Source organism: Etheostoma cragini, chromosome 6 (assembly GCF_013103735.1).
Source record: "Etheostoma cragini isolate CJK2018 chromosome 6, CSU_Ecrag_1.0, whole genome shotgun sequence".
Classification (NCBI taxonomy): domain Eukaryota; kingdom Metazoa; phylum Chordata; class Actinopteri; order Perciformes; family Percidae; genus Etheostoma; species Etheostoma cragini.
Genome location: NC_048412.1, coordinates 3879561 through 3891176, shown reverse-complemented (window position 1 = coordinate 3891176; position 11616 = coordinate 3879561). Strand labels below are relative to the sequence as shown.

Here is an 11616-nt window from a genome sequence, read left to right as displayed (position 1 = left end):
GCTCATTCAAATTTCCTTCCACATTACAAGTGCTCACCAGTATGCAGGCATCTGAATTAGCTTCCCATAGAGTGCAGTGCTGAAGGAAGGGATGATGGGGATGAGAGGCAGGAAACCCCCTGTACTGTCCTGGCATGTCAAGCCTGCCTGGAACCCAAATACCTGGAAAGAGAGATACAGTATAAGGAAATGAAGGGGGTAAATGCCTATTCAGCAATGTATAGATCAAACCATTTACTAGATCCATAGATAAAAACAAATTAAGTTGTTGGTGTTCTCTCATCTCAATCACCACTGAACTGTTTTGACTGTGTCTGTCTTCAGCAGACCTGTCGAAGCCCAAACCCTTGCTCTTACAGGCGCTGGCTCTTAGAGACACAGAAGAAAGACAAAATCATCTTATCTTACTTATTAACTGTACAACAGCTGTCAGCAAGTCCATCTTACAGTCTAGGAGGCACGTTTTAAAATATCCTTATGTTGAACCATAAAAAAAAAACATTTACATAATATCGTACAGTTCAATGTAGTGAAATCCAATCTCTGTGTTTAACCCATCCTGAGCAGTAAGCAGCTAAATAGCAATGACTGGGGAGCAACTTGGAGATCAGTGTCTGAACAGCTGTTTACTAACAAACATACAGACAGAATAACTTTGAGGTTCTCTATTCTGTGTGCATACATACAGTAATAGAGTTGGAAGAGCAACGCTAAGTAACACTCTTGCTTTCACTAAATTAACAGCACAGACAAAACACGCTATGGACAAGATTGATAAGATCCAGATCATAATCAAGGCAAGATGCCACTGTTAAGTAACATTAATGTATTGCCGAAAAAGACCTTTTTAGTAGAGTTGGGTACCAACCGAATTACGTTGGTACTACCGAGGACTGATTCCCATTAATTCAAACAGTGCCAAATAGTTAAAGTCACAGTGAATTACGGGAATTACGGTAAAGCAATTTCAAGTAATGTATGGTTACAGTTTTCAAAACTTCAAACAGACAGCATTTGCTGCAATATAATATAATGGAGGGCCTAAAGTGGCCGCGGTGCGGTTACACTTCCTCTGACAGACAGGCACAGCGGTGTTTTCTATGCCCTGGTGAGAGACTGACAGGCTGGGGGTTATACTGTTGGGCAAGGCGACTTTATTTCTATAGCCCATTTCAGCAACAACGCAATTCAAAGTGTTTCACATAAAGCATTTAAGAGCAGTTTAAAAAGAAAAGGAAAATAAAAAACAGGCTAAAATAGAATAAGAAACAAATACAAGAATAAAATTTGCAGTGTAAGAAATTAATAATTATTTGCTTTAATAGGTTGTACGGACAGATTTGGAAGGGGAGATGGAGTTTTTTTTGTGGTGTCTGAAATGTGTTTAATAAATAACAAAATGTTCTAGTAAATTGATAAAGTGATTTGAAATTATCTTTACAAATTCAATCAATTTATTTATTACAGAGGGAAAGTTCCAGAAAAACATCCAAAATTTAATTACGCAACCCTAATTTTTAGGCTGACTCACCTAAATGTGGTGTCTTTAATTCACAATGTGGCTCATAATCATACTCCCATTATCTAAGCTGCTGGCAGCCACATTACCAGACACAGTCTTGCTTTGCCAGACCTTCCTCCACAGCGCTGGACAGGAGGCTCTGGCTAGTTCACACAGCATTCCATGATGGGAGAAAAACATGCTCTGGTTTATTGCCATTTCCTTAAACCAATCCCAATCGGAGTTTAGAACTCCGACACAAAGAAAGCGGAAGGTACCGGACATCCGGCTGAATGAAGGACATCGGGGCCGAATTTCCGGAGGCAATAGACAAAATCATTTCCAAAACTGCAAAGACCCATCATGTCACTCAAAGGCTCTGCACATCCCCACACAATTCCTCTGGCTCATGAGGTCAAAAATGAGAGACATCCAAAGGAATTTCCAGCTGCACCTGAACAATCCCATAAATGAAACGCTGATATAGACTACCAGACACATAATGTACTGAAAACTCAATGTTTACATTCTGTTGATATTGAACATGGTGGATCAAGTCCTGTTTAATATTTGAGCCAGTGGATGATGGCTGGGCCCAGCTGTCCCACATGCAGCTGCTGTATATGTGCATGACAGGATTCATTCAGTTTCTGCTAGTGAATGTCTACCAAACTACTTTACAGACATGACTTTGGGCGAAACTAAAATGATAATTAAATTGTAATAGGACAACTGGCCTATGGATGGATGATTAGACACCAGATTAGTACTGTTTATAGAGTTGAATAGTATGATTGCCACATACAGATGTAGACATAATAAAAGTCTCATTTTGAAATGCAAGCTTAGGGCTATGTAGCCACAGACTTATTCAGTACTGCTTCATCAGGGAGAACACATTTTAAATTCGGTTCTCATTTCAGCAGCCCAAAGGGACTAGTTTTTCAAAAAGCCCAAGTTTTCATTTATGATCGGTCTGTTTACTTCTGTGGCCTTCTTGTTGAGCAAGGCTGACTTTTAGTTCTGGTCTATAACCATGGAAAAGTGAGACAATGGCTAACCGCTACCCTCAAGACAGACACCTTAGCTTTGTCAGCCAGTGTCAATAAAAGACAGATTAAGATAAGCCTTAGTTTATACCCGTTTCAAATCACTTCCTGAAGTGGGTGAATTGCGGCCTGAATGACCTCCACCCTGTCATGATCCCCCTGCCAAAATCCAGAGGCTGAATTAGTACCTTGGCAGATACAGCTGCTGATTGGCTGATTGGTCGGAAGGATCCTTGGCCACTGACCAGTTGACTGTTAACCCTGCAGTGACCCTGTGATAAGGACTACCAGCATGATGTCCGGCAAACATCCTGCCTTAAAAAAACATACCAGACCATACCAGGCCAGACTTGGCCACCCCAGATTACTACAGAACTGTTATCCAGGCTTCCTGAAACGTGGATTGGCTGAATTTGCTAAAGCCTCCATATTTCTAAGTAATTGGGCATTCAGGGCTTCAGGTAAATATAAATTCAAAGGGTTAAAAAAAAACTCTTTATTTCTAGTTTATTTGTAGGTCAATTTGTTTTACAATAATAATAATAAAAACGATAATGAATTATATCTATTGAGCTTTAAACTAAAACCTATACAATCATCACAGAATCAGGTGAATGTCACAGCTGCCCTATACAAGCTTGTAGCCACCTACCAATTTGGAAGATTAAAAGCATGAGGTAGACCAGAGTTAGACTGGTGTTCATCTGTTAGCTCAGTGGTTGGATTTTTATGACTAGGTGAAAAGGGGTCCTATTTTAGAGTGGAGTTAAGACTGTGGCCACACCATTGACCTCCTAAATTAGGGCTAAAGTGCATGAAAACGGAATTGTACAATTTGGTATGTTTACTTTGTGTCAACTCGAAACATGAAATGAAATGTAAAGTTAAATCAAATGAATGAAATAGAAATGTAAAAGATACAAACCTGTGCTAATCAAAGATGGCGAAAGACAGGAAATAAAAAAGTGCTGGAGTCAAATTAATTTTCCGTACAAATGAGTATATGGTTTTTCATCCAGTTCTCCATAACTTTTGCACTTTGCATTATCAAATATATAAGATAGGAAAATAGACGTATACATCCTTTATTAATCCCGTTTTTATATGTTTATAACAGAATCAAATTGGCAAATGCAAAACTAAGCTGAGATGTGCAAGGTTAAACTATGATCTAGAATGCCTAAGTAAAGGTAGATTTGACTGTAGATGTAGCAGCTCTCTAGAAACAACTCTTTGAGTTGATTCTTAATATTATTAAATGCACATCAAATGCATTGTTTGTAATAGGTCCCATTAAGAAAAGGGGGTTTAACATGGGTGTGCTCACCTTGAGGTAGAGGTGTGCATAGCAGTGATGTAGCAGGTTGTCGGAAGGCTGGCTGACAACGCTGACAGTGCTGACCAGCTCTGGAGCATACATGGGCACTGAGTGTTCAACATTCACCCTTTCCAGCTGGAACTGCACAGAAGGTAGAGGGCGCACCGGCTGAAAAACTGGCACGTTGACTGGCCCCGGTGCAGTCTGGGAGATTGACGATACGCAAGGAGTTAAAAGGGAGAGTACGTATCACATATATTTCTCTAGTTGCAGTATAAAGTCTTATTTGTATACTGTATCTCTAGGCCAAAGTTCTTCAAAATGAATTAAATCTAAATGTGAGACATACAGGGTGTTTGATTTTATAAAGATGTGTTGGAATTGTATCTTTTTACTATGGACCTACAGCATAGTAAGAAAATAGTAAAAAATAACACAATACAAGCATTCCCCCTCACCACATGAACGCAGAATGTTGTTACCATTTTTTTATCATTATTATAACCCTTGAAGGTGCAGTAAGAACTGAATTTAATTTGTTTTCCTCCAAAAATGTCTTGGCAATCAATGTTTGTCAAATTCCAAGCTACCTATCGATTTGGTACCTGTTGGGATAAGTGAATAGAAGCTTCCTGTCAGTAGTTGCAGTGTGTACTGTACAATGATTTTGGAAAAGTTGCCAAAAGTTTCATCCTGGGGTCATAATACTCTCCATTACTCTTCCATCATTATGGTTTTGTAAACTATATTTTCACACCTTATTTTATGTAATTCAATTACCATTGACAAATTACTGACTCAATTCTTTAAAAAGGTAAGGACTAGGATATAAGGGTGTTATCTAAAAGAATTGATGTCTGTGTGCACTACCTTGCATCCCATAATGACAGGCATTAGTGTGTGAAGGAGGTTGAACTCTGCCATGGAGACGGTCACTGAGACTTGTAGCATAGTGAGACAAGTGAGTCTGGTTGGGATGAATTCCTCTAAGCTGCATAGTTCTTCTGGAGTAGCTGAACCATGTCTCTCGTCAACCACTTCTAAAGAGACAATGACACAACAACAAAGAAACACGTTAGTTTTGGAACCAATACCGTAACATCTCGCACAGGTGCAGTAAAGAGTGCTGTGTAAGATTAAACGTATGACAAAAACAATGTAATTTCCTACAATTAAAACAGGTTTTCCGTTATTTTGAAAGTAGTCAGTAAATCTAACTATGGGTATGCAACCTGCGGTGCATTTTTTTTTAAATAAAGTGAGGGAGTGGGAAAGGCCAGAGAGATTTGATGACTAAATATCACGTTTCAGAGAAAGAGGTTAGCTGTAAAGCACACCAATTCTTTTGAGTGGGCGCCTCTCCCCTACGCCTGCAGCAGTAAAACAATAAAAAAAAAAGTAAAACAAGTATTTTCCAACAAAAACCACCACCTCATACAATAAATAAAATAAACATGCACTAAAAAAGTACTGGCATCTCCAAGCGATATTAATTACAGTGGCTGTTTCCCAGTAGCTTTGTTTTTGAACTCTCTCATAAAACCACTCATTCAATCAATAACCAGAAACATCCGGCAAGGCGGAAAATGAAGTGAGCCAAATCAACATGGAATAGAGGCTAGCAAGGTCAGCAGTCACCAAAGTAAGGAGTGACCAGAGCACTGAACCACTAAACTGTGTCCAGGCCCCGAGTTGGACCAAAACCTTTTTAAGTGCTTTGTTACTGAACGGCCTTGGCTCTGGTCCCAGTACATGGACTTGTTTCAGTTCAGTAAAGGTTCTGTTGGGCTACATTCCCAGCTCCAAGGTGGGCTCAGAACCTGATCCCAAAGTTGTTTTGCTCTTTGGCCAACCGCCACAGCCCGCATCAGGTTTATCTGGCAATGCCACGTCCAATCTAATCATATGCCAAGGCTCGAGTCAATATCCACCGTCAACATTCAAAATTGCAAAAGACATGCAGCTCACATGGTACACAGAGGCATGATTACACACACTAAAACACTTTCTATTTAAAGCACACAGAAATTGCAAAAAATATGATTAAAAAAATAAGTGTGCAGTGCACGCCACGCCAACATACAACCCGACACACACAAACTGCTACTGTCACGCCCTGTCTTTTCCTCTCCTATTTAACAGATCCAGCTCTGAAAGTCTTGTTACTTTGTTCCTTCTATTGTTCTTAGGCAATATATTAAAAAACACCATTCACACTGTGTGTCATGTGCAAGTTGAAACCTCCTGCTGTAGATAGTCAAAATCTTAATATACAGACAACAGCCAATTTGGCCTCTACTTACAGCCAGTTTTGGGGAGGAAAGTGATTCTTCCTGAGCTTTTGGCAACGAGTGAATGTGGAGGGGCAGAGAAAAAGAGGACAGGATGAGAACAAAGATAGATATGTTTTTGACCTCCTGACTTCTACTTCTCTCGAGGAGAGGAGAAGAGAGCTTGATTCAGGAAAATAGATAGGGCATGTGTTATTTTATCACTCCATCTGTAATAGCAACCTTGGTGAAAAATGCTTCCTACTCTCAATTTTCCGATCCCCCCCTTCCCCCCATCCAGGGGTCTAACTACACTGACCCTTCTCCAGAAAATGCCACAGAGCACAGACACTTATAGCAACAGGAAGGAACACACAGACCTAACCAGCTCTGTAGTAATTACTCATCATATATTATCTATTGCAGATGCTGAAACAGCCGAAACCTACGGATGTTATTGTTTCGCAAAAATGAGAGTTATTGCTACAGATATTACACAAAGACACACATTCCATGTTCTTCCCCAACATCACAGGGATGATCTCATCGATAGCTGTGCAGGGACGATCACTAACAAAAGGTGTTTGGCTTATCCTCCCTCATGTGGTGCAAAAGGTCACAACTTTCATGTACAGCCGTGTGTTGAAAGATGGGTTGTGCAAGGAAATAACAATGTGAGGAGGATACTGTAAAGTGCAAACTGTTGTGATTTCTGATCATTGGCAGAATGGAATAGACTAGAATAGAACAGAGTAGAAGAGAAAAGAACAGAGTAGAAGACAAGAGAAGAGACGGTGTTGAAACAAGTTTAGGGTTTAGGGTAGGAAGTAAAAGTGGATTATTAGCTGACTATTAGCTGTTAAAGCCAGCCCAGTAAAACAGACTGAGCAACTGTTAGCATCTGATGTCTGACCTTGCTGTTGTTTGCAGTAGGGTTCATACTCGTGGTCCATGGCACATGTAACCATCTTGAGGATGCGGTGGACAGCGCTGCTATGTAGCCTGACGTCCAGAGGTCCCACCACCAGCCTCTTGATAGATGTCTCTTGAACAGCGGGCACTACCTCCTCCATACTGCCCATCGAAAATTCCTGAGCCCCTACAAACAGAAACAACCATGCATAAAATATACATAGTATGTTGTACTAGCTGTCAGGAAATGTAACACATTTTTCAAAGTCAAATCCGAAAAGTTTAAGTAGTAGACATGTCACCTTGTATATTTAATTTAGAGTGGTGTGTTTTTTATATAAATAATTAGGGTAACAACATTTTTCCACATATCCCATTCCTCACTGACGTACAATTATAGAATCTCCTCATCTGTTGGACAAAAACACCATTAAGATGGCAGTGGTGTAATGCAGCAGCACGGAGCCCCTCACATAGCCGTGACCCACTGGAATGATGAATATTCCAAATGTCCACTTCTCTCACACAGCTGTCCCTTCATTCATTGTCGGCCTCAATTCCAGAGGTCCACTTTAAAGACTCAGCTCCCCGGCAATAAAAAGGGAGAAATTAAAATTAAAAGAAAGCGGTGGATGAATGGCACGGAGGGAGGAAGAGGACAAAGGGTCACAACTTTCTTTATTCCCATTACATTCCACCACTGCACTGAACATTCTTACAACTCAGAGAGTCAACGCTATGAATTTAACTTTTTTAGCTGAATGGGTTGGGGGATGGGGTGAAACCTCCACTGAATTCTGGGGATTTATAAAGGGCAATGCCACTTCCCCTTCCCTTCTTCAGTGAGATTTGGCTGCAATGGATTAGGCTTAATATCAACCATATGGCTGCAGTTAGAACGGTCAGCGGAATGATGAGAAGGCTGAAATTAGGCGGGATTTAGACAATTTAAAAGTATCTCCATTTCCCAAGATTTAAAAAAGTCTTTAATCTGCTGCGTTGCACTAATGTGAAGTCAATAGTGAGTGTGACCTGGGTCGGTTAGTATTTCGGTTGACTCAGAGTTTTGTTAGTCCCATGGCAATGGAAACTAATTTGTTTAGTTGACACTGGATCTGGTCCACGTCCGAGAAGAAGAGAAACACTGACAGAAGAGAAGCATTCCAATTGGCAAGGGTAACCACAGCCGTCTCGCAGGAAAAGAGATTGACACTTATCCTGCTGTCAGAAATGACTTTGACAGCTCAGTATGACGGTATCACTGTTTTTTTTTAATTTAGATTATTATCTGTAGCTGACAGCAGGAGGAAACAACAGCCTAGTCAGAAAAAGGGTGAGGAAGAGACAAGTAAAATGAAAGAGGAAAAGCAGAAGGCAAGTGAAACAACTTGGTGACATTGACTTTTAATAAATCAAATGATCTGAAGTCATTGAATTAAATCAAATGGGTTCAACCAGATCTTTGTTTCTTCTGTCATTCAAAGAAGTCAACTGTGCACTTATACATTTCTGCTTTAGTTAATCATCACTGTAACTTGTCATTTCCACTCAATGAAGCATGATCACAGAACACCATATTTGCATAGCATTCAGTGACACAAGAACCATTAAGCTATCCTATTGTACTTGTTGCCATTAGACACAGCAAGGTGTTGCACTTCATCTAGATTTAATCAGATTTTTTTTCTGTTAAAGCTTTTCGGGGTTTGTTTAATCTTAGAACTTGAGATTGTCAGTCAGGTGTCCCATACTGGTTCCCAGCAGCATTGGAATAAGATGGTCCACTATCACACACTAAAGCACAGTGATATTTGTGGGCCAAATAAAACATTTCAAATTGAAGGGAGAACGCTTTATCTCTTAATGGAAACTTCAGATCTTTCAGACTTGAATAAACATTCTCGAGTGCTGCAGCTAAGGAATGAGAAATCCTGTCTGTCTTAAGGTTTTCTGCCAGGAAGAGTGACACCTAATTAGCCCAGAGAGCCTATTCACTTTCTCAAGCGCTTACAGGTAAAGAGACGGGGGAAACAGTGTTTCAACAAGCAGCAGGGAGAAAGAAACTCAAATATGTGTCAGCGCGGACTAAACACTCCTGACAGTTGCCCTACAGGTAAATTTGGGGTGAGAGCGAGGACAGGAAGGGTCAAGGACCAGGTGGCTGTGATTCAAACAAGACAAGCTCTTTCTTAAAGTCTGTAGAGGGCTTGTTTGAAAGAGAGAGAGAGAGAGACAGAGAGAGAGAGACAGAGATGACTATGAGAGTATGACTGATAGAAAGAGAGAACAAGACAGAGAAAAGGAGAACATGACAGATGAAGAAAAAGAGAGACGAGGTGAGCAAACAAGCTCTGAGAGGAGGAATGAGTTAGACAATACCTTTGCCGCTGCTGTTCTCCATTGTGTAGAGATAATCCATGTAGAAAGCACCAAAGCGCTGCATGCCTGCTATCTCCGTATAGGTCTCCTGTTAAACAAAAGTAGAGTTAGGTAAACATGGCAGTAAGAGAGCAAACAACCTGATAGCATTTGGCAGTGACTGGGGTCACGGTGGATACGGCAAAGGGGGTCAAATCAGAGATAAAAAAAAATAAATTAAAAAAAGAGTAATTGAAGAGTAATTGAGTAATTGCTCATCTGCTTTTTTACTGGACAAAAATATCACTAATATTCAGAACTATTTACAAAGACTTAAAATGAAAGGAGATACCTAAACACGGCAGGCAGGATTAATAGGAGAAATTCAGATACATGTAATTCATTATAGTTTCTGGTACATATGGAAGTAATTCACTACATATCAAGGCTGTTCTTCATTGGGTAAGATGCTATTGATAATAAGAAGTGAACGTTTCCTCATTCAATTGGTGCTTGGATGTATGCCACTGGAAATATGTACCTTCTCTAGTGTAGGAGAACTGGGATTATGGCCGTTACTTTCAATATAAATAATTGGGAAATGTTATTTGGAAATAGCAGATTGCAGCTTATGTGATGTACCTAAGATGTAGAATGTACCTGTGAGCAATATGTATTAATTTGAAGAACATATGATGATTATAAAAAGCCTTTGTATCTGTCAGTTACCCAACAATAAAAAAAGTGCATAACCTTCATTACATACAACTTAACCTAGGGTTGTTCAATAGAGCATCCAGAGGAAAGTGCAACCAACACAGGAAGAACATACAAACTCCCAAAAATAAAACCCCAGCTGGTCAGGCTGGAGTTTGAACCTAGGTGACACTAACCACTAAAGCCCTGTGCCATCCCCACTTAGTTATTTATGATCATTGTTAACAAATAAAACATACATATAGGTGAAGAACTGTTTGATTGTCTGATTTTTGTCTTATTTTTTATCTACCTCAGTGTATTTTTTTTTACCATAACTCGTCATAATGTATTAGTCTGCAAGTTAAGAGATATTGACCCTGTCCTAGACAATATTTGAAAGTTATATTTTCACTGCACATCAAACCACTGGTAAACAGGGAGAATGAGTGAGCAAGCAAGAAACAGAGAGCGAATGAGAGAGGCCCCACTCACAAACACATTTAACACCCCGACCCCAGACTTACTCACTAGTTCTCTAAACAGAGATTTCAATAGAGCCTTATCAGTCAAGCAGGTTAATGAGTAAAATTTATTAGGGGAGCTCTAATGGCTCTGGCATGCTTTTGATTCAAAGCCATTGGCTGGTTTCAAAACGGCTAATGAATTAACACAAAGACCTTTGACTCTTTTAGACTTTCAAGTATGGACAGATGGATGGTTGGATGTCCAAACAATTGCTTCATTGAGGGTCATGAACATTTCTGAGCAGAGTCAACACTAGAGCTGCGATGGCTGATGAAGGGAGCTGAGAGCTATCAGGAATAATGGCTTTAACACTACTGCTTAGATAGTGAGAACATTCCTCCACTGCAGCCAGCAGCTGTGTGACTGACAGAAATAATCCAAGTGGCGGTGATTTAAATCAGAATCATTTATTTAGAGAAGGAATTACTGAGAGTTGACAAGGACAAAATATTGTATTAACTTAGTACCACCAAATATAAGAATAGCTGTCATTGCAGCTTTTCCAGACAAAACCTGAAGAAATACTGAATGTAATTATATCAGATTGTTGTTTATTGACCCAGAGAAGGTGCTGTTTTAGCAAATTGCATTAGTGTGATTGCTTTAGCAAGTCACTTAAGCCACTCTTTTTGCAGTGGCTTCATTAAAACGGATTGTATTAATAACATTTCTTTGCAAACTGTGAATATTTGTTCTCTGAAAAGCTTGACAACCTCAGCACTACATATGTTTTGCTTAGTGAGGACTGATTCAATGGCAGGTGTTGTTCAAGTAAACATCATCAGTTCATAATGTTTAATGCATTTTTGTGTGTTGCTGTTGATTAAATAAGTGTGTTATGTCGACCCCCCTCAATCTGAAATGCATGGTCTGCTACTGTATTTCAACCTTCCCTGCAAGCTAATCCCAAAATAAATTCTAGAATGAAATGTTTGGGAACATTCTTCTTCTGTACAGTAGTATTGGGAATAGGAACTTCTAGAA

At 39.7% G+C, this 11616-nt stretch overlaps 1 protein-coding gene across 2 annotated transcripts in view; it reads right to left on the bottom strand.

Moving 5' to 3' along the window:
• LOC117946102 (vacuolar protein sorting-associated protein 13B-like) overlaps positions 1-11616 on the bottom strand; it is a 335261-nt gene that overhangs the window by 270195 nt on the left and 53450 nt on the right. For both annotated transcript variants that reach the window (XM_034873955.1, XM_034873954.1), the window contains exons 12-16: positions 9430-9517; positions 7052-7237; positions 4739-4908; positions 3878-4072; positions 38-162 (exon numbers count right to left, since the gene is read on the bottom strand). In XM_034873955.1, the coding sequence (XP_034729846.1) occupies positions 38-162; positions 3878-4072; positions 4739-4908; positions 7052-7237; positions 9430-9517 (764 nt within the window). The remainder of the gene's footprint in view (positions 1-37; positions 163-3877; positions 4073-4738; positions 4909-7051; positions 7238-9429; positions 9518-11616) is intronic.